This window comes from Tachyglossus aculeatus, chromosome 17 (assembly GCF_015852505.1).
Source record: "Tachyglossus aculeatus isolate mTacAcu1 chromosome 17, mTacAcu1.pri, whole genome shotgun sequence".
Lineage (NCBI taxonomy): Eukaryota > Metazoa > Chordata > Mammalia > Monotremata > Tachyglossidae > Tachyglossus > Tachyglossus aculeatus.
The window spans coordinates 45040024-45064125 of record NC_052082.1 but is presented as its reverse complement, the minus strand read 5'-3'; the positions used below and the strand labels follow the sequence as shown (position 1 = coordinate 45064125).

The 24102-nt window shown below is 41.5% G+C and overlaps 1 protein-coding gene across 1 annotated transcript in view; it reads left to right on the top strand.

The window, feature by feature from the left end:
* Positions 1–1926: 1926 nt before the first annotated feature.
* Positions 1927–24102, top strand: part of INTS2 (integrator complex subunit 2) — a 43594-nt gene continuing 21418 nt past the window's right edge. Inside the window, exons 1-11 of the mRNA XM_038759146.1 lie at positions 1927–2228; positions 3055–3193; positions 9845–9947; positions 10251–10364; positions 12188–12318; positions 12629–12802; positions 14803–15035; positions 18628–18753; positions 21075–21146; positions 21231–21345; positions 23840–23908. Of these exons, the coding sequence (XP_038615074.1) occupies positions 1927–2228; positions 3055–3193; positions 9845–9947; positions 10251–10364; positions 12188–12318; positions 12629–12802; positions 14803–15035; positions 18628–18753; positions 21075–21146; positions 21231–21345; positions 23840–23908 (1578 nt within the window). The remainder of the gene's footprint in view (positions 2229–3054; positions 3194–9844; positions 9948–10250; positions 10365–12187; positions 12319–12628; positions 12803–14802; positions 15036–18627; positions 18754–21074; positions 21147–21230; positions 21346–23839; positions 23909–24102) is intronic.

Sequence of the window (24102 nt, the reverse complement as noted above, 5' to 3'; positions counted from 1 at the left end):
GACTGTCTCTCTGTGTTGCCAGCTTGTACTTTAAAATGGGGATTAAGACTGTGACAGTGTGATCCCATTGTATTCCCCCGCCCGCAGCGCTTAGTACAGTGCTCTGCACACAGTAAGCGCTCAATAAATACGATTGATTGATAGAAGTCCCGCCAGCAGCGGGCCTCAGTGCCTTTAATTCTGTTTCTTCTTTCGACACCTGTCTACATGCTTTGTTGTGTATGTCTCCTCCTTCTAATAATAATGGTATTTGTTAAGTGCTTACTATAATAATAATTATTATTATTCTATTTATTTATTTATTTATTTTACTTGTACCTATCTATTCTATTTATTTTATTTTGTTAGTATGTTTGGTTTTGTTCTCTGTCTCCCCCTTTTAGACTGTGAGCCCACTGCTGGGTAGGGACTGTCTCTCTATGTTGCCAGTTTGTACTTCCCAACTGCTTAGTACAGTGCTCTGCACACAGTAAGCGCTCAGTAAATACGATTGATTGATTGCTTAGAAGTCCCGCCAGCAGCGGGCCTCAGTGCCTTTAATTCTATTTCTTCTTTTGACACCTGTCAACATGCTTTGTTATGTTGTCTGTCTCCTCCTTCTAATAATAATGGTATTTAAGTGCTTACTGTAATAATAATACCGACGGCATTTGTTCAGCGCTTACTACGCGCAAGGCACTGTTCTAAGCCCTTCCCCACAGCACCTGTATATATGTATATATGTTTGTACATATTTATTACTCTATTCATTTATTTATTTATTTTACTTGTACCTATCTATTCTATTTTATTTTGTTAGTATGTTTGGTTTTGTTCTCCGTCTCCCCCTTTTAGACTGTGAGCCCACTGTTGGGTAGGGACTGTCTCTCTATGTTGCCAACTTGTACTTCCCAAGCGCTTAGTACAGTGCTCTGCACACAGTAAGCGCTCAATAAATGTGATTGATTGATTGAATAGTAATGACGGCATGTGTTAAGCGCTTACTATGTGCAAAACACTGTTCTTAGTGCTGTGGGGGGGAATACAACGGGATCAAGTTGTCCCACGTAGGGCTCACAGTCTTAATCCCCATTTTACAGATGAGGTAACTGAGGCTCAGAGAAGTGAAGTGACTTGCCCAAAGTCACACAGCTGATAAATGGTGGAACTGGGATTAGTACCCACAACTGCTGATTCCCAAGCCTGGGCTCTTTCTGCTAAACCACCGTCTCCCACCTGACTCCACCTATCTGGTCCGCCTTATGGGCAGGGAATGGGATGTTATAGTGTACTCTCCCAAGCGCTTAGTACAGTCCTATGCACATAGTAAGCACTCAATAAATACGATTAATAATAATAATAATAATAATAATAAGGATTGTCTCTATCGGTTGCCGAATTGTACTTTCCAAGCGCTTAGTTCAGTGCGCTCACACAGTAAGCGCTCAATTTAATTGAATGAATTAATAATAATAACAATTAAAATATTTGAACAGCCTCCCTAATGTTTGAACAACCAGATACTGAGTGACATCAGCTCCCTGTAGATTTAGCCAACACCCCATTTGGGGCAACAACAAAACCATAACTTATTTTGCTTCCCTTCATTTGTTTCAGGCTGCCCCTATGAGCCGGCTTTTTTCACCTCACTACTCTAGGAGCACATAACTGTATATTTTCATTCGGTTATACAATGGGTATTTGGCCAGTATGTGTAATCCCCAGTTTCAGGGAGGAATAGAAATGCACAGAGTAACTGATCTGCCCAAAGCCACTCAACAAATCAGCGGAAGAGTTAAATTTGAACTCCACCAGCCCCAGTTTGGGCTCCTCTTGTTTCAATTTGTTGTCTCAGAGCTCCGAGACCAGTGGGATGTGGAATTCTTCTTTCAAGTGGGAAGGCTAACGTCTTGTGCTCTTGCTCATGTTTGTTTTTCATTAGGATAAATGGTGATCATGACCGAATGTTCAAGCCTTCAGTTTGTCAGTCCTTTCGCCTTCGAGGCAATGCAAAAGGTGGATGTTGTGCGCCTGGCATCGTTAAGTGATCCCGAATTAAGACTTCTGCTGCCGTGTTTGGTGCGGATGGCCCTCTGTGCCCCAGCTGACCAGAGCCAAAGCTGGGCCCAGGATAAGAAACTTATTCTCCGACTCCTTTCTGGCGTGGAAGCAGTTAACTCCATTGTTGCATTACTGTCCGTGGATTTTCATGCATTAGAGCAAGATGCTAACAAAGAGCAACAGCTTAGGTAAAGGTGTTTTCACGGTGATAATTCGGAATTGGGGATTTTTCTGGATGTGCCCATAGTGATGGCATTTATTAAGCTCTTACTATGTGCAAAGCACTGTTCGAAGCGCCGGGGAGGCTGCAAGGTGATGAGGTTGTCCCACGCGGGGCTCACAGTCTTAATCCCCATTTTACAGATGAGGTAACTGAAGCACAGAGAAGGTAAGTGACTTGCCCAAAGTCACACAGCTGACAATTAATAATAATAATAATAATGATGGTATTTGTTAAGCGCTTACTATGCGCAAAGCACTGTTCTAAGCGCCAGGGGATACAAGGTGATCAGGGTGTCCCACGTGGGGCTCACACTCTTAATCCCCATTTTACAGATGAGGTAACTGAGGCACAGAGAAGTTAAGTGGCTTGCCCAAGGTCACACAGCTGACAATTGGCAGAGCCGGGATTCAAATCCATGACCTCTGACTCCAAAGCCCGTGCTGTTTCCACTGAGCCACGCTACTTCTCACATGGGAAGGATTTTTTTTAGGCCTCTGGGATTTTCCAGAATTTTCCAGATTTTCCAGATTACTTATTTAGCTCCCTTCTATTGGATGTATTCCAGACCCAGGGTTTGTCAAATACACCACTTTGCCGATGCAAAATTATCGGCTCTTGGAGCCAATACTCTAGCCTGGAAAAAAAATCTCAGAATTAGCAAAGACAACTTAGCTTTTTCTTAAATTCCGTCATTGATTCTGGTCAAAACTATTAACGTTTTTCCCCTAGCTATAGTTTCCGTGATTCTACTGCCTCCTTTACGTGATTTTTCCACTTCCATTTACCAACAGGCATAAACTTGGAGGAGGCAGTGGAGAGAGCATCCTGGTGTCACAGCTTCAGCATGGACTGACATTGGAATTTGAACACAGTGATTCACCTCGTCGATTGCGTCTTGTGCTTAGTGAACTCCTAGCAATTATGAACAAGGTGATTTTTCTCCCTCTTCATTTCTTTAGATATAAATGTGAATTCTGTGTCTGAAATTTCAAGTCTGTTAGTGTTAGAACTAGGCTGGCAATCCACCTTAATTACGCCGGTTATCTTCCAGTCTGTCAGTTCTTTATCTTTAAGACTGACCGTGCATATCAGAATGGCATTAATAGCCTCTCCTCTTCTTCCTGAAGCATTCCTAACCTGCTCCGCTTCAGAGATTATTAGTAGGATTTATTGATCCTGTAGGAAAAGATTGACCAATGTTCTTTAGTGAGTTTTACCACTATTTGGGTGCCTACAAAATATACTGAAAACATTTTCCTTTAAGCTCAGACTAGGAAATCAGGTAAGATCCCTGATTATTAGCAGAAAAGTTTATGGACTATTAAAACAATGCCAGTCAGCTCCCTATGTTTTATGTAATGTTTTTGGTTGGAGAAGTCAGAATCAGTTAATGGATAAGTACTGAAGATTATTTTCCAAATTTTTTTCCCATGTTTTCCCATTGGAAGTGTTTGTAATATAGATTTCTTCTAAAGAAACCCATGTGTAACTTGTGTGGTTTTAATTAGGCCACCTTACCACATTACCATTCTGGGTAATCAGTTTCAGTCAAGGACTTTCAAACATTGTATCAATTTTTGTGAAAATCCTTTGGAAATAGGATGTCTCTGTCATGTTATTTTAAGATTATTTATGAAGCTCTCAGTCAGTGATATTTAAGTGCTTGTGAGAAGGGGGAAAAATGAGAATATAATAAATTAAGCAGTACCAATATGTCGGGGTGAAATAGCTAACCGCTCTGGACCCTCAGTCTCTTTTACTGACCCTTTGCTTCCCGGCTCTTAATTGTGGTTCTCCATCAAGATTCGGGAATGGGTGACCTTCTCTTCTCGTTCTTTACTCCTTTTGAGGAGCACTTCTGCTTTCACGGCGTCAACTACTGCTCTATGCCGATAAATCTTGAATCTACCTCACTAGCCCCGATGTCTTCCCTTCACTGCAGTCTCCTGCCTCCAGGACATCTGTACATGGAAGACCTGCCAGCCCCTCAATCGTAACATGTCCAAAATTGAACTCCTCAGCTTCCCTCCCAAGTCCTTTCCTTCATCTAATCGTCCCGTCATAATCCAGAATACGGCAGGCTCTTTGCCTTCAAGCTGTTGCCTTGGCACTATGTTTAACTCCTCCTCTCTTTCAACCTTCATATTCAGTCTAGCACCAAATCATGTCAGTTTTTCTTCCACAGTATCTCCAAGATCTGCCTTTTCTTCTCCATCCAAATGGCCACCAAGCTGGTGTGGGCTTGTGTTCTATCCTGGCTTGACTACTGCATCAGCCTCCTCACTGGTCTCTCTGCCTCCTGTCTTGCTTTGCCCCAGACTCTATTTCATTCTGATCTTCGGATTATTTTCATTACTACTACTACTAATTGTGGCATCTGTTAAGCTCTGCTTTGTGCCAAGCACTGTTTTAAGGGCTGGGGAAGATAGAAGATAATCAAGTCAAACATGGTCCCTTGTCCCACATGGTGCTAACAGTTTAAGGGGAAGGGAGAATAAATATTGAGTCCCCATTTTGCAGATGAGATTGCTGAGGCGCAGAGAAGTTAAGTGACTTACCCAAGGTCATGCAACAGATATATGGCAGAGCCGGAATTAGAATCCAGGTCTTCTGACTTCCAGGCTCTTTCCACTAGGCCAAACTGACCCTCTCCCTTCTTGGAAGTGCACCTGGAGAGTTTCCAGTACTCTACCAGTCTCAGCTACTGGAGGGAGAGTCAAGCAGAGGCATACCCATTACATTCTAGCTAGCAGAGGCTAGCAAGTGGAAAGCTACAAGTCAAAACTCACCTGTGCTGGGCAGCGGCAGCAGCACAGGAGAGAGTCGAGGATGGAGACTCAAGTTTACTGCGCGGAAGAAGGCAATGGTAAACCACTTCTGTATTTTTGCCAAGAAAACTCAGCGTGTACACTACCAGAACAGTTGCAGATGGAGGTGGGATATTCTGGGAGAAATACATTCATGTGGAGTCGCTATGGGTCAGAATCAATCAGTCAATCGTATTTATTGAGCGCCTACTGTGTGCAGAGCACTGTACTAAGCGCTTGGGAAGTACAAGAATAATGAATCAGCAATAACAAACACACAAATATCCTCCTGAAAAAGGTCAAGAGAAGAATAGGCCCCGCTGGGCCCTGCCTTTCTAGTCATAAATGACTAGAAAGCATAAGACAAGACACTGCTCTCCTAGATTGTGTTATTCTGTATCCATCATTCTGTATCCCTCTCTTCGTTCGTCTAAAACGTCCAATGGTTATCCATACTTGTATGTATCGAGCCAAAACGCCTCACCGACTTTGGGGCATTCAGTCAACTCTCTTCTCCCACTATCAGTCAACCAATCAATGGTATTTATTGAGTGCTTACTATGTGCAGAGCACTGTGCTACACGTAAGGTAGAGTACAATGAAACAGAATTAGCAAACACGTTCCCCGCACATGATGAGAGTAGTCTAGAAGGGAAGACAGACATTAATAGGAATAAATACGTAATTTATAATATATAATTTAAAGATATGTACATAAGGGCTTTGGGGTTGGGGGTGAGGTGAATATCAAATGTCCAAAGGCCACAGATCCAACTGGGTAGAAGACACGGAAGGGAGAGCGAGCCGGGGAAAAGAGGGCTTAATTGGGAAGGCCTCTTGGAGGAGATGAAACCTTAATAATGCAGTAAAGGTGGAGAATGTGGTGGTCTGGTGTATGTGGAGGGGGAAGATGTGGGAAGGGTCAGGGGTGAGATAGGCAAGATGGTTGCACAATCAATCAATCAATCGTACTTATTGAGCGCTTACTGTGTGCAGAGCACTGTACTAAGCGCTTGGGAAGTACAAGTTGGCAACATATAGAGACGGTCCCTACCCAACAGTGGGCTCACAGTCTGGAAGGGGGAGACAGAGAACAAAACAAAACATATTAACAAAATAAAATAAATAGAATAGATATGTACAAGTAAAGTAAAAAAATAGAGTAATAAATACATACAAACATATATACATGATCCATGACCCCTTCAGATTCCCAGGCCCACGCTCTATCCACTATGCCACTCTCAAGAGTGTTCAGGAAACATCTGATGAATAAAAGATCATCCGGTCCCACATGGGGGTCACAGTTTCAGTAGGTGGTAGACCAGGAATTGAATCCCCATTTTTTAGATGAAGGATCTCAGGCATAGAGATTTATTACTCTATTTATTTTACTTGTACCTATCTATTCTATTTTATTTTGTTAGTATGTTTGGTTTTGTTCCCTGTCTCCCCCTTCTAGACTGTGAGCCCACTGTTGGGTAGAGACTGTCTCTATATGTTGCCAATTTGTACTTCCCAAGCGCTTAGTACAGTGCTCTGCCCATAGTAAGCGCTCAATAAATACGATTGATGATAGAGAACTGAACTTTGACTTGTCCACGATCACTAGGCAGACAAGAAGTGGAGTGAGTAAGCTGGCAGTAGAGGAGCGGGAGTATGCGGGCTGGGCTGGAGTAGTAGATCAGTGAGATGAGCTAGGATGGGGCAAGCAGATTGTGTTTTAAAGCCGATGGTAAGGGTTGTCTGATGCAGAGGTGGATGGGTAGCCATAGGAGGTTCTTGAGAAGTGGGGCGACATGGACTGAACATTTTTGTTGATAAATAATCCATGCAGCAGAGTGACGTGTGGGCTGGGGTGTAGAGAGACTACATTACATTCGAGCTCGCAGTCTTGGCTCCTCTCAAATCAATCAATCAATCAATCAATCGTATTTATTGAGCGCTTACTGTGTGCAGAGCACTGTACTAAGCGCTTGGGAAGTACAAGTTGGCAACATATAGAGACAGTCCCTACCCAACAGTGGGCTCACAGTCTAAAAGGGGGAGAACCTACCCCCTTCCTACCTATGTACTGACATTCATGTTGTGCCTATCACCAACCTCTTTTCCCTTGCCTGGCACCCCTGCCCCCCTCAAATCGGACACATCAGACCTCTCTCCATCTTTGGAACACCCCTAAATTCACATCTCTTTCAGGATATCTTCTCTGATGAATTTCTGCTCTCCCCAGGTTTTGTTTTCCAACTGCCACCACAGCACTTGTAAACTCAGAGCCTCCTGGAGCACTTATAAACCTACCGAACACACCCTGCTTCCGAAGTATTACCTCATGTACATATCCCCTTTTCTCTTTACTCCTATCCATAAGTTATTTCCATGTCGGTCGCTCCTGCTAGAACATAAACCCCTGGAAGGTATCAATCAGCGTATCTAATAACTCATTTGCACTCTCCCAAACACTTAGTACAATGCTCTGCATGATAAAGATGTTCAATATGTATTGATTGACTGAAATTTATATATATAGTTATTCTTCGTATTAGAAGGCATCACTGTGGTGAAGTTCATCAGTGAGTTCGTTTGTGGCTGATAAGGCCATTTTGGGATCCCCAGTTCTGGCCACATTATGAATACAAAATCAAGAGAAGCAGTGGAAAGAACACGGGCTTGAGAGTCAGAGGTCATGGGTTCAAATCCCGGCCCCGCCAGTTGTCAGCTGTGTGACTTTAGGCAAGCCACTTCTCTGTGCCTCAGTTACCTCATCTGTAAAATGGGGATTAAGACTGTGAGCCCCACGTGGGACAACCTGATCACCTTATATCCTCCCCAGCGCTTAGAAAAGTGCACATAGCGCTTAACACATGCCATTATTATTATTATTGTCTCTTGTTTGTTATGTATAATCTGTAGTCTGTTCACAAATAGTGATGATGGGGCTAATATTCATAAATGCTAAAGGTAGTTATTGGGCTGAGATGTCTTGGGGAATTTTGAATTAACTGAGAAGTAGAGAAGCAGTGTGGGATAGAGAAGCAGCTAGGCTTACTGGGTTGAACACGGGCCTTGTTGTCAAAATGACCTGGGTTCTAATTCCAGCTCCGCCACTTGTCTGCTGTGTGAGTCTGGGCAAGTCACTTAACTTCTCTCTGCCTCAGTTACTTCATCTGTAAAATGGGGATTAAGAGCCCCAAGTGGGAGTTGGACTCTTTCCAATCTGATTTGCTTGCATCTATGCCAATGCTTAATGCAGTAGTAAATGCTCACCAAATGCCTCCCCCCGCCCAAATCGTAAAAGTCGGTGGGACTTCCAAGCCAGTAGAACAGTATTCATTTGTCTTTGATATGGAAAACTTTCCAGTTGAGTTGTTAGCTGTAATAAAATAGATGACCGGTCATTTTCCAGTTGTGGATAGTTCCCAAATTTAAAAGTTAAATGGTATGTGAAAATGCGTGAATGGAAGTAGATAACAGGTGGAATTTGAATATTGAATGGAATTTATAAAACAATCATTAATGTTTAAAGTTAGGGGTGAATGTGTATTGTGGTGCAATTAAGTACCCCAGAAGTCTCTTATATGAGAACCTATCTCATTTGCTATTATAAAATCGAACTTGAATTTGATCATCTTTTCCTATGCACTGAATGGGTTTCCCCCGAACTTGCCAAGGTTAAAGCCAGCATTTTGTTGGCAAGATGCTCATGGTTTAGTGGATAGAGCGCAGGCCCGGGAGTCAGAAGTTCATAGGTTCATAGAAGTTCATCCCTGCTGTACCAATTATCTGCTCCGTGGCCTTGGGCAAGTCACATCACTTCTCTGGGCCTCATCTATCTCATTTGTAAAATGGGGATTGAGACTGTGAGCCCTTTGTGGGACAGGTACTGTGTCCAACCCAATTTGCTTGTATCCACCCCAGCACTTAGTAGAGTGCCTGGCACATAGTAAGCGATTAACAAATGCTATTCTTATAATAACTAAATTATTACTAATCAATCAATCAATCATATTTATTGAGCGCTTACTGTGTGCAGAGCACGGTACTAAGTGCTTAATGTTAATGTTAGTATTAGTATTAATGTTAATACTTAGTATTAATGTTAATGTTGTTTAATGTTAATGTTAATGTTAGTATTAGTATTAATGTTAATACTTAGTATTAATGTTAATACTACTACTACTACTACTACTACTACTACTACTACTAAACCCCTATGATGGGCATTTCTGGTACAATTGTTTTAGCATATCAGAATGGAGAGGCTTTTTGTTTTGTTTGTTCCAAATATAAGTCTGTATACTACATTGCAATCTTTGAGGATGATACAGCTTTAACTAAACGATGTTTTGAATTGGTTTACTTTGAACTGAATGACTCTTTGAAATAAGTTTTAGCAGGACTGAAATTGGTATTATTCAGACCAGTGTTTCTTTAGAGAGCAGCGTTGTCTAGTAGAAAGAGCATGCGCCTTGAAGTTAGAAGAACCTGGTTCTAATCCTGGCTCTGCCACGTATGTGCTGTGTGATCTTGGGCAAGCCACTTAACTTCTCTGTGCCTCAGTTACCTCAACTGTAAAATGGGATTAAAACTGTGAGCTCCATGTGGGACATGGACTATGTCCAACCTCATTAGCTTGCATCTACCCTAGTGCTTAGAATAGAGTCTGGCACACTGTAAGTGCTTAACAAATTCTATAAAAAAAAAAAAGCTGGCTGAAGGCAACAATACCTTCACTTTAATTTGCATTAAGATCGTGAGTCTTTTTTCTTTGTAGGTGTCTGAGTCAAATGGAGAATTTTTTCTCAAATCTTCTGAGCTGTTTGAGAGTCCAGTCTACTTAGAAGAAGCAGCAGATGTTCTCTGCATTTTACAAGCAGGTGCTGTATATTGAGTTTTAGTAACCATTTCAGAAGTCATTCATTTTATAACTGAGCCTGAAATGTTGGATTATTTCCAGAATCAACAAATGGGGAAAAAAAATGTTTAAATGTTTAGTTCTAAGCGTGAAGACAGCTAGGTCTTTAGGCATTGAAAGAAAGGCTCATGGATTAAATGAGTTTAGAGTATGTCCACATAATGTCAGGAGAGAAATTAGCATTGCAGACAACTCTGCTTAGTATTTAGTAGTGTAGTATTTCACCAGTTGGTCATTTTGAGACTCTGAAATTGGTTTCTTGCAGAGCTTCCTTCACTGCTTCCTATAGTTGATGTGGCTGAAGCCTTGTTGCATGTTCGAAATGGAGCCTGGTTCCTGTGCCTCTTAGTGGCCAATGTTCCTGATAGTTTTAATGAAGGTAGGTGATCTTCACAGTTTGATGGCCAAAGGTGCCTCCTTTCTATTATCAGTGGACAAGAACAGTAGCAAATCATTGATTGCCTGGTAGGGCAAAGGTTTGTTAGCTTTGTTTTTGAGATGTGGGCAAGAGGGGCAGAGGAGTAAGGGAGAAAGAAGAGCTTTGGACCACTGAGGCTGTCCTGATTGCTGCTGCTTCTGGATTTTCAAAGCTCCAGAATAAAATGTCCCTGTCCCCCATTCTTTTAGTAAATGACAATGACTATAACCTGACACTTGACACCCTTCTCCCCTCAGAGTGGTTATTTCAGGTTGACCTAATTCAGGACATCAGGAGTTATTTGTTTCCACTAAGATTTTTAACAGTCTGGGTTGAGGTAATGCTGTTTTGCTCAACATGAGAGGTTTGGGGGGCAATTCTACATGGTGGAATTGGTTGTGACTCATTAGCTCCCTATTCTTCTGTCATCACTCTGTCCCATCAATTAGTGTAGGTCCAATTGTATGTCTGTATATTTTTAGCATTTGGGGATGCCATTACGTGGCACACGAACAGGAGTGATTGAAAAGACTTATGTCTGACTGTCAGTCCACTTCCCCTTGTGAACCCTTAAGGATTATCCTTGGCTATAGTGATGCTCATGCCACTTGCAGTGCTTGTGGCTGCTTTGAAATCTGCCTCTACTATTCCAATTTTTTTGCAACCTCTGCTGAAGGAGAGCAATCCCCTCCTGATTACCATGTGCCAGTCATTTTAGGGGAGGGGTATTTTGGGAGTGGGGAACCGAGGAAGAACTTCAGGAGACTGTATGGTGAAAAAAATTTAAGGATAATGCATATCAAGGAAGTTGTGAATGTTGTGTTTATAGGAAACTCAGGCAAGAGGCTAGGAATTTTAAAATGGATGCTTACCAAGGTTTGCATAGGTAATAAGGAAGCCAGCTGGCTCGAGGGTCATTCTTAACTAGATAAGAAGTCGTTCACCTCTGTTTCATGCAGGTAATGGCTGAGAGTTGTTTCTGTGTCACCCAGGCCTGTGTGAAATGAATTGCCCAATGCAAGTCTCTGCTAGAAAATCAGAGTCACATTTGGTTGTCATTTGTGTGGAAGAACCTTTTAACTAAGGTGGTCTGTGGTTGAGTTGGGGTTGAGATTATCCACTGAAGTATCTTGCTTCTCTCACTTTCCACTTCATCTCTAGGAAAACTTCATTATTCTCATCGCCTCAGTGTCACTTTGGCTGCCAGTTGCCAGCCACATAAGAGGCTGGGAAATGGGCCATGAAGACTGAAGTCCCTTTCTAATTCTTAGAATAGAGGTATAAAATCTGGGCCCATGGACCACATCCAACCAAGTTACCACATGGAAGTGGTGCAGCTTGCAGACCCCAATATATAGAGGCCTAGTTACACCCCTCGATGAACGTTTTGTAAAATGTTATTTCGTCTTACAGTAAATTTGAAATTGAACCTGCTGCCATAGAGATGGGGCATCATTTGATTAGGGCCAGGCAGGGCAGTTAGGTCCTGATTGCAAGCATATATTTGTTGAACAGGATCTTCATTCTTTAGACTCACAGTTCTGCGTGTTTTCCCAACAACCTGTAGTTTAATTGAAATTTTGTGCGATTAAGAATGGAGGAAGTGTTAGGGAACAAACGGACGACTTGATCAACCCAGGCTTCTGTTGAGAGGAAGCAGTATTTTTGTTGCCTGTTTGAAGCTGGATTTAGGAAAGAGCCAACAGTGATTCCCAAAGCTCTGTTGTCTCAAGTGACTTACTCGAGGGAGGTGCCAGAATTGATAGAGGCCCTTGAATATTTAGTTTGTAGAGGCTTGATTAAGAATGGTGAACGACAAGACGAGGAAAGCTTCGGAGGACGTCGCAGGACGGATGCACTTCGCTACCTGTGTAAAATGAATCCTTCACAAGCCCTCAAAGTGCGCGGCATGGTGGTAAGAACCTGGTTTTTTTTGGTGAAAGGGAGAAAGAAGAGCTTTGGACCACTGAGGCTGTCCTGATTGCTGCTGCTTCTGGATTTTCAAAGCTCCAGAATAAAATGTCCCTGTCCCCCATTCTTTTAGTAAATGACAATGACTATAACCTATAATGACAAGGTTAGACATCTAAGCCCTCCCCAATCTGAGATGGAGAACCTCTGCCCATGGGGATCTGAGGATGATTTGGGGTTGAGAATATACCATGAAAATGCCTTGCTTCTCTGTCTGGAACCGATTAGGATTTCTTTCCTGTGCTCCCTGTTAGGTGGAGGAATGTCACCTGCCCGGTCTTGGAGTGGCTTTGACATTGGATCACACTAAGAATGAGGTTTCTGATGATGGAGTAAGCGACCTGGTTTGTTTTGTGAGCGGCTTGCTTCTCGGAACAAACGCAAAAGTTCGGACTTGGTTTGGAACATTCATCCGAAATGGACAACAAGTGAGTGAACAATAATGGCCGGGGACTGATGATATAGTTAAATAGAGGGGAAAGAGAGAGGAGTTCAGATGGTTGAGTTTTTGTAAATGGTGACACGGTTCATAATAATAATAGTAATAATAATATTCTTAATGCAGCACTCATGTTGATTGGTTATCAGAAGCACTTGTCCGTATTCTGGAGTTTCTGATCAGCTAACATCCTGCACTTAAGGCTGGGAGAGAGCTGGGCTCTAAAAGCGTCAAGGAAGAGTGGTTGAGGGAACATTCAGGTCTCTTACTGGTCCTTCCACATCTCCACTCACCCCAAGCTTCCCTAGGTCAGCTTTCTCTGGTCATCTTCCCTGTCAGTGCTGTTATCGCTCTTCCTCTCTCCCTCCTTCACCTCTGTCAGATAATGGGGCCAAACACTAGGAAACATTATTGTTATATTACATTTCTGTTGCATTTTTATACTTACCAAATAGTTTATGAATAGTTTATGAATCTGTGGCTGTTTCTCATAAAAATGGCCCATCAGGATTCAACGCTGAAATATAAAGATGAATTGCAGTCAGTAAGAGGAAGATTAGGGTCCGCAGCCTTTCCAAGCCCCTAAAATGTTCATTAGGTCACTGAATCATGTGGCTTCCTTTTTTTCTCAAATTGTCTTGAATTATCCTGGTTTTGCAAGAATTCTTAAGCCCATTAATTTAATTAAAATGTTTACTCTGATGTTTTTCTTGGTACTACTCCACGTACAAGTATGAGCAAACTGTACTGTGATGATGAATTTAGGGTCTGGAATATAGCATATGAGGAATTGGTCCACTTTCACCTTGTCATGGGTCATGAAGTTGCCCATCAACTTAATGATATTTCATTTGAACTGTTGTCATGGAACTTAGGTTTTTAGATTTGGTTTAGTGACTCAAGAGATTGATAAAATGAGAGCCTGTAGTTTAACCATTCAGTGGTTCCTTTCTACCTAACAGAGTGTACAGTTGAGGAGACTGAAGCATAGTCAAATTTAAAGGGCATTAGGATATTTTCCCAGTGGCCAAGGGATTAATCTATGCACTATTCCAGAGGTACTTTGGAAGCAGTGTCACCTCAGAACTGCCTTTAATAATGTCACACAGGATGACATCAATCTCCAGATGCTCCTTCCAGTGGCTATAGTACACTATATTGACCAATAATAATAATACAGTATATTGACTAATGCCTTTCTCTTTAGGAGGGGATGCTTTCTAGTGGTTTCTGCACATCTGTTCTTTGATGTTGTTAAATAAATAAGTCTTTTTTTATATGTACATATAAAGTCAACCTCAACGAGCTGGGAAAAATAGAGATTGATTTGAACAAATATATCATGCTGACTACAAGCAAGGAGGCAAAATATGGAAGCCCTATAGGCTTCCTTAAAGGTAGCCTAGCTTCTGGGGACCAAGTTGAGAGAGGGAAACTTTTACTAATCTTCTTCAGTTTATTCTCTGGTTTTCATTCTCTTTGTCCCACTCCCTGTGTTCTCTTTCTTCCTCTCTGCTAATCCACACACACATTCCTGATCATTCTCATTTCTGGAGCGGGGCAAGTTTAAGGGATGTTTGGAACTTGAAAATTCCCATCAGCCTTATCTAATTTGTATTTTTCAGCCAATTAGGGGTTGAGACGCCTCCCCACCTGCAACCTTGGTCACCAAGGTAACCACTCCTCTTTAGTCCCAAAGGGTACGACCAATGTTGCTGTCGAGTGTGTAGACTTCAAAAATGACACTGAATCTGTGGTGAAAATATATTGCAGCCTATGGGGATGGGGTGGAGTTCTTATTAAAACTGAGACATGTATTAATCTGTAGTTGATCTCTCTCCTTTAAAAAAAAACCCTTTAAAGTCTAATTTAATTGGGACACAGTCAAGTGTTTTGGAAATGATTCCTTCAAGTGTTTAAAATCTTAAAAAAAAAGACTAATGGCTGGCTTGATGGTTTTCTTCTCTACATGTTCCATTTGTCTTACAGAGAAAAAGAGAAACGAGCAGTTCCGTCCTCTGGCAAATGAGAAGGCAGCTTCTCCTGGAGTTGATGGGAATTCTGCCCACAGTACGAAGCACTCGCATTGTGGAAGTGGAAGACGCAGATGTAGACATGGAGCCCACTGTGTCTGTGTATTCAGGGCTGAAAGAAGAGCACGTTGTGAAAGCCAGTGCGTTATTACGTCTCTACTGTGCTTTGATGGGGATCGCTGGACTCAAGTACTCAACCTTTTGATTCTTTCCTTTTCAAATTTGATTTTCTGCTTTTTCACCCTGTAAATGTTGACAAAAGGCCGTCCACTGAAGGATTTAAATTGCATGCTACGACTCTCTCCAGGAGTCCTCATTACCTCCGGTGATTTCAGATCACACCTCTTGAGACAGAAATTCAGACTCAGCCTATGGATGGCTTGCTTCAGGAATGAAACCAGGACACTTAGGACTTTCCCACCATATTTTATGCTAAGACACAGTGTATAGTAAAACCTGTTGTAGCATGACATTTATGTTCTTGAAAAGAACTTGGTCTTCTGAAATATCAAGTTAACAAAATGGATTAGGTTCCTGTAATCCGTATGAGACAAGACTCAAGGCCCTAAACCCCTGTTACCCATTGACCTCATGATTCTAATCCAGAGGAAAAGTAAAGCAAAAAAACTTAATAGTGATATGAAGTCAAAGCCTCAATTTAGAGTGACTTAGAGACGAACAGCTGAGGCCAAACAGACCAAAAGGCTAATTAGATCAACGAGGTGGAATTTCAGCATCAGAATAGAGAATTGTACATGATGCAACATGTACTAATTAGGGAAAAGCTAGTGAGTATGAAATAGCATGAGTTCCAGATTGATACAGTTCTTCGGAGGCAAGGAGTAGTTCAAAGATTTGGATATTGGAGGGAATCAGGGAAAATTAAGCTTGGAATTGGAGACGATTGGGGAGGGCAAATTGAACTGTCCATTAGATGGACAAATTAGCAGATGTGAAATTCAACAAAAGTGCAAATGTTGCTACATTAACATTAGAAGTCTCAAATATTATATGGGAAAGTTGAAATGCTTGTTGCCTAGTTGAGGGCTGTGATAAAATTGACATTTTGAAAACTTAGTGGAGTGACGGAAACTCAGGGGATAAAGGTGCTTTCAAGCTATAACTGCGATAGAAATGGCAGGGCTAGGCACATAAGCAAGGGTATGGCACTACAGGTAGTAGAAGTGAAAGTATGTAGTCATTATTCCCCTCACGTGCACTGCACTATACTAAGGGCTTGGGAAAGTACCGCAGAAGCATGTGACATGTTCCCTCACCACAAGGAGCTATCACTCTAACAGGGGAAAGAGACATAAAAGTATTTCCAAATAGAATAATAAAGATATTGGTAATAACATGGATATCTTTCCAGCTAGGAATACTGTGGAATCTCATTGACTAGAAATTGCTCACTTGAAACAAAAGTATTATGTCAGGGCTGTTCCAAAGACCACCCTACCAAGAAATGTTAGGTAGGATTGGGGAAGTAAGCGGTAAAGGTAGTCCAGGTAGTAATAATGGGAGACTTCCGTTATTCTTGTTTGGGTTGGTTGAATTTCTCAGGGGGTGAGAATTTCAGGTAAAATTAAATCATTTTTCTGGTCCAGTTAGTCTTGGGAACTCATAGGAAAGTTAATATATGTGATTAAATTCTAGCTAGCAAACCAGACCTTAGTTTAGAGCCTGCCAAGGGGAAAGACCACATGGTTTCTGAAAGAGAAAATAAGCTTCACTACTTCTGGCGTTGAAAGGGTCAATATGTATATAGAGTAGATGAAACAATGGACACAATATATGTAGATTTACAAAAGCCTTGGCAGGATTCCACTCCTTTTAAAAAAAAAAAAAGCACACATAATAATAATGGTATTTGTTAAGCGCTTACTGTGTGCCAGGTATTATACTAAGTGCTGGGGTGGAGACAAGCAAATCGAGTTGGACACGGTCCCTTTCTGAGTAAGCTTGGGATTGGAAGAGTGTTGAATCAGAGGTTAAAAAAATGACTGAAATATTGGATGCCAGGGGAAGCAATAAATGGCTACTTTTCAGAATGGAGAAGCGTACCTAGCGGTGTCCCTCACGAAAGGGTACCTGGAACAGCCAAGCTCTGAAAAGCTTACCTAGAAATCTTGAAAAGTTGGAGACTGGGGAGTGTGAATGAGAATAGAAGTTCCTTTACTTTCAGCTGCCATTCATATGAGATTATCTACAGGCTCTGGATTGCTTCACGGTCACTGACAGAACAAGCCGTGTGCATGAGGGATTGTCTTTGTCCAGAAACGCTCTGGGCATGTTACTCCCCTCCTCAAAAATCTCCAATGGCTACCAATCAATCTGCGCATCAGGCAGAAACTCCTCATCCTGGGCTTCAAGGCTGTCCATCACCTCACCCCCTCCTATCTCACCTCCTTTCTCTCCTTCTACAGCCCACCCCACACCCTCCGCTTTTCTGCCGCTAATCTCCTCACCGTGCCTCGTTCCCGCCTGTCCCGCCATCGACCCCCGGCCCACGTCATCCCCCGGGCCTGGAATGCCCTCCCTCTGCCCATCCGCCAAGCTAGCTCTCTTCCTCCCTTCAAGGCCCTACTGAGAGCTCACCTCCTCCAGGAGGCCTTCCCAGACTGAGCCCCTTCCTTCCTCTCCCCCTCGTCCCCCTCTCCATCCCCCCATCTTACCTCCTTCCCTTCCCCACAGCACCTGCATATATATGTACATATGTTTGTACATATTTATTACTCTATTTTACTTGTACATATCTATTCTATTTATTTTATTTTGTTAGTATGTTTGGTTTTGTTCTCTGTCTCCCCCTTTTTAGACTGTGAGCCCACTGTTGGGTAGGGACTGTCTCTTTATGTTGCCAACTTGTACTTCCGAAGCACTTAGTACAGTGCTCTGCACACAGTAAGCGCTCAATAAATACGATTGATTAATTGATGAGGGGGCCACTTTGGGTTCACAGAAGGAAAGTTAGGGTTTAGGGATGAAAGATCCTAACCCCTCTGGTGAATGTCAAGGTGGGTGACCACCGCACTGTTCCTTCAAACATCTGTTTGCCACCGACTGAGACAGAATCCTGGGCGTGATGTGTCATTGGCCTGACACAGCAAATGACATTACTTCTATTCTTAAAATATGCATTCATAAAGGGAAGTGAAAGATGTAAAATAAATCTCCAGGCACCCATATTGGGGGCTGTAGGGAGTCGGGAACTTTTCTTGAAACCTCCTGGAGGTGGGATCCACAATTCAGATCTTCCCGAGAATCCTGCAGCTTTGTTATGCTGGTAGGAAGTGTTGCAAGGGAGCCAGAGTCAAGCTGGGTTACGTATCTGTCCTTTGGATAATCACCATTAGAGATCAGATTTGCCACCTACCTCCAGAAATAAGATACAGTATTTTCCAGGAACTGCAGGCAACTGCAGTTTACAGAACAATATGTATTTTAGCTTCTAAGTAGAGTTAAAGTAAATTTATTTTGCTTAGTTCTTCCCCGAGTGGCTCTTGTGGTATTAACCGTTGATTATAATTAGTTTTGTTTTGTGCCTGATGACTAAAAACGTAAGTGGCATGGTTCTTCTGTAACTACTCACCCTTTTTCACTTGCATATATCCTCTTCATCTATGCTTTTTAAGGTGGAACACATTTTGGGTTGAAAATATAAGAGTTTCACATTTGGCTTTGTGTAAACAGTTCTTGAAATCCAGTCTTTGTAGTTGAACAGGCTTTCTTGTCTAGGGTAATTGGTTGCCAAAGCACTTAGGATTTTATTCTCATTTAGACCTACTGATGAAGAAGCTGAACAGTTGCTACAGTTAATGACAAGTCGTCCTCCTGCCACGCCAGCTGGAGTTCGCTTCGTTTCTCTTTCCTTCTGTATGCTGCTGGCCTTTTCTACACTTGTCAGGTATCTTGGTTTAAGACTGGGTTTCTTTTATTGACTTAGTGGATACACAGCCCCTGTGAGTTGAGAATGTCTTGAGCTTTTGGTCAAGCATATAAAATGCAAGTTTTTAACATTTAATGTGTATCCCGGGGATGCTGTGACTCCTTGCACATTCATTCATTCATGGCAATCGTATTTATTGTATCGTATTTATCCTCACCCTCTCCATCCCCCCCATCTTACCTCCTTCCCTTCCCCACAGCACCTGTATATATGTATATATGTTTGTACATATTTATCACTCTATTTATTTTACTTGTACACATCTATTCTATTTATTTTATTTTGTTAGTATGTTTGGTTTTGTTCTCTGTCTCCCCCTTTTAGACTGTGAGCCCACTGTTGGGTAGGGACTGTCTCTATATGTTGCCAATTTGTACTTCGCAAGCGCTTAGTACAGTGCTCTGCACATAGTAAGCGCTCAATAAATACGATTGATGATGATGATGATGATGATGATTTGTTGAGTGCTTACTGTGTGCAGAGCACTGTACTAAGCGCTTGGGAGAACACAAAATAACAATCAATACTTTTCCTCCCCACAGTGAGCTTACAGTCTAGAGCACATCTGATCAGTGTAAGGTTGCTCTGGATAGAATTATGATTCTGACCGTTGATTCAACCTCTTCCTTCTCTCAGAGAGGACTAGTCTTCTTTGCTTAGGCAGATTTACTCAGTTTCCCCTCAGCTGATGTTCAGTGTCTAGTTTTGTCCTCATCAGTCTGGGTTCAAGCAGATGCCCTCTGACTGGTTTATACTGCCTGGGACATACTGTTGAGGAGCAGTGTGGCTTAGGGGAAAAAGCACAGACTTGGGAGTTAGAGGACCTGGGTTCTAATCCCAGCTCCACCACTTGGGTGACCTTGGTCGTATCGCTTCTCTGTACCTCAGTTTCCTCATCTGCCTAATAATAATAATAATAATGACATTTGTTAAGCGCTTACTATGTGTAAACACTGTTCTAAGAGCTGGGGAGGATGCAAGATGATCAGGTTGTCCCACATGGGGCTCACAGTCATAGTCCCCATTTTACAGATGAGGTAAGTGAGGCCCAGAGAAGTTAAGTGACTTGCCCAAAGTCACCCAGCTGACAAGTGGCAGAGCCGGGATTCAATACCTGTTCTCCTCCTATTTAGATTGGGAGCCCCATTTGGGAGAGGGACTATGTCCACACCTGCATTTAGAACAGTCCTTGACATGTAGTGAGCAATTTAATAATAATAATAGTAATGATAAAATGATAATAATTTCTAATCCCCTAAAAGATTCTTTCTTTGGTACTGTAGGCACTACCAACCAGATGGGAAAAGATGTTAAAATCAATATAATGAAATGTAAGGGGTAATGAGTAGAGCTTTATTATAGGATCCCAAAAGCCCAATCAGTCAGTCAGTCAGTGGTATTTATTAACCGCTTACTGTGTGCAGAGCACTGTACTAAGCACTTGAGAGAGTATAATGCAGTAGGGTTAGTGGACACAATCCCTGCCCTCAAGGAGTTTACAGTCTAGTGGTGTGAGACAGGTCTTAAAAGAAATTACAGGTAGGAGAAACAGTGGAGTTTAAGGATATGATTGTAAGCAAGTGGGGCTGGGGGTGGAGCCCCTAGACATCACCTCCATTTAAAAGAGGAAAATGGGACTTCACAACTTCACACAGCAACCCAAGGGCGGAGGCAATCTATAATTGCTCTCTTCCTCCCTTCAAGGCCCTGCTGAGAGCTCACCTCCTCCAGGAGGCCTTCCCAGACTGAGCCCCTTCCTTCCTCTCCCCCTCGTCCCCCTCTCCATCGCCCCCATCTTACCTCCTTCCCTTCCCCACAGCACCTGTATATATGTATATATGTTTGTACGTATTTATTACTCTATTTATTTTACTTGCACATATCTATCCTATTTATTTTATTTTGTTAGTATGTTTGGTTTTGTTCTCTGTCTCCCCCTTTTAGACTGTGAGCCCACTGTTGGGTAGGGACTGTCTCTATATGTTGCCAACTTGTACTTCCCAAGCGCTTAGTACAGTGCTCTGCACATAGTAAGCGCTCAATAAATACGATTGATGATGATGATGATGAATTGCTTCTTCGGCCCCTGAGGCAGTTTGTCTCTCTGTTACCAAAACTAAAATTCAAGACTTTTTGTTTACTGTCAGTAGTGGGTGAGTGAAAGGGAAGATCATTATGACCCACTTCTGTATAGCTGTGTGTCCTTTTCAGAATGCTGTCTTTAGAGTGACATACATTTTTCTCAGTTTAATGTTCATAAACTATTCCATGTTTTTCAGTACACCTGAGCAGGAGCAGCTCATGGTTATGTGGCTAAGTTGGATGATAAAAGAAGAAGCCTATTTTGAAAGGTAAAACTGCTTGATTTTCCAATTAGGTGATCATGTCTGTTTCTCTTGCTTTGAAAAGTCATTATCATTTTTCTGTTCTTACAGTACTTCTGGAGTTTCTGCCTCCTTTGGAGAGATGCTATTATTGGTAGCTATGTATTTCCATAGCAACCAGCTTAGTGCCATAATTGATTTAGTCTGTTCAACTTTGGGAATGAAGGTAATTTCTCTTTTACTTCCTAACAAAGTATGTATACGTGGACCTTTTTTTAGTAATGTAAAATAACAAAACTTTGCTCTGGAGTTTTAGTCATGGTTCTGTTTTAAATATTTATTGAGAAGCAGCGTGGTTCAGTGGAAAGAGCACGGGCTTGGGAACCAGAGGTCATGGGTTCTAATCCCGGCTCTGCCACTAGTCAGCTGTGTGACTTTGGGCAAGTTACTTAACTTCTCTGGGCCTCAGTTACCTCATCTCTAAAATGAGGATTAAAATTGTGAGCCCCACGTGGGACAACCTGATCACCTTGTACACCCCCCCAGCTCTTAGAACAGTGCCTCGCACATAGTAAGTGCTTAATAAATGTCAATCAATCAATCAATCAATCGTATTTATTGAGCGCTTACTATGTGCAGAGCACTGTACTAAGCGCTTGGGAAGTACAAATTGGCAACACATAGAGACAGTCCCTACCCAACAGTGGGCTCACAGTCTAAAAGGGGGAGACAGAGAACAGAACCAAACATACCAACAAAATAAAATAAATAGGATAGAAATGTACAAGTAAAATAAATAAATAAATAAATAGAGTAATAAATATGTACAACCATATATACATATATATCATTATTATTATTATTATTATTATTGAGCAGTCATTGTGCTAGGGTCTAACGAAACGTATTTCAGCTGTTATCTGCTCTCAAGGAGCCAGTGTTCTAAGACGGCATGGTTCACGTCATTCATGTAGTATTCATTGATTCATTCAATTGCATTTATTGAGTGCTTTCGGTATGCAAAGCATTATACTAAGTGCTTGGGAGAGTACAAAATAACAATAAACAGACACATTCAATGCCCACAACGAGCTTGCAGTCTAGGTAATCACACCTGACACGGTCTCTGTCCCACATGGTGCTCACAGTTTAAGAAGGAGGGAGAAATACTTATTTTGACCCCATTCTACTGAAGAGGAACCTGAGATACAGAGATGTTAAGTAACTTGCCCAAAGTCATCCAGCAGGCAAGTGTTAGAGCCAGGACTAGAACCCAAGTCTCTTGCTCTTTCTGCTAGGCTGGGCTGCCTTTGAACCTTGTAGGCCTATCAACTCTGCCGTGTTGTACAAGCGCTCAGCGCATATTACATAGTACATATTACAGCATATGAGTATTATTATTCAGTAAACGTATCAACATATAAATACCACGTAGCTATATACGAGGTGAGGCAAAAGTCACCTGCAGTTGCACAAAGGTAAATAACATTAGTAGAGAAATTTTGATATTTGATTTGACTGACAATGAAAAGAATACAACAAAGCAAAGTCAAATACCTCTTTTTACAAGAGTAAAATTTATTAATTTAAGGGCATCTGTATAGTGGTTTGCCTTACTCTGCATATCACTTCTTAATTTTCCACTTTACATACTTTTTATGTTTCTGTTTTGCTGAGAGCTTTTACAAAAATAATTCTTCTTTAATGCTTTTTAAAGAGTGACATTTGTGAAGCATTTACCAGGTGCCAAGCGCTGGGGTAAATAGAAGATAATCAGGACAGACACACTCCCTGTCCCAGGCGCGGCTCACGCTGTAAGAGGAATGGAGGACAAGAATTTTATCTCCATTTTACGGATGAGGAAACTGAGGCACAGAGAAACAAAGTGACTGCCCAAAGTCACACACCAGGCAAATGGCATGCTTGAAAAATTACCATATATTCTTAAAGGATCTTTGATGGCAACAACAAATGCTCATCATAGTCTTTATAGTTTTTGCCCTCTCTCCCATCCTTGAGGGAGGTTAGTCAAGTAATGCAAAATGAAGTCTGTTTTTTACTCGCCACGTGGCATTAATCATTATTTGCCGGGACATATCCCAGTTCACAAAAGTGAGAAAGTATGAATAGTCCTCAAGGAAAGGCCTCAAGTATAAACTAATCTGTATAAGAAAGTAGTAGTAGTAATATTTATTGAGCATCCACTAAATGCAATGTATTTTATTAAGCATTTGGAAAAGTACAACAGAAGCACAAGACACATTCCCTGCCCATAAGGAATTACAATTTAATTATATCTGTCAAGTCAGTGGTATTGAAGTGTTTACTGTGTGCAGAGCACTGTACTTAGCATGTAGGAGAGTTCAGTTCAATTGAGTTGGTACATGCCTAATTACCTTGTATCTCCCCCAGCGCTTAGTACAGTGTTTGGCACATAGTAAGCACTTAACAAATACCATCATTATTATTATTCATTTCTCAGTGCCTCAGATCCCTCATCTGGAAAATGGGTTTTCAGTACCAGTTCTCCCTCCTACTTAGACTGTGAATGCAACCTGACAATCTTATATCTACCCCGGTACTTAATAAAGTGCTTGGCGCATAGTAAGCACTTAACATATGTCACAATTACTGTCATTATTATAATATTTTTAATATGAACAAGTTCTGTAGCGTGACACCTGAGCTTGATTGCAGAACTTTGTCATTTTATATTTCAGATTGTAATTAAACCAAGCTCCCTGAGTAGGATGAAGACCATTTTTACACAGGAGATTTTTACTGAACAGGTACTCTCCTTTATTCTTGAGTATTTCTTTTACTCTTTTAAAGTACTATATTATTATAGTATACTATATATACTATACTACATATATAGTATACTATATATATATAGTATACTATATATATAGTATACTATATATACTATACTATATATAGCATACTATATTATTATAGTATACTATATATACTATACTATATA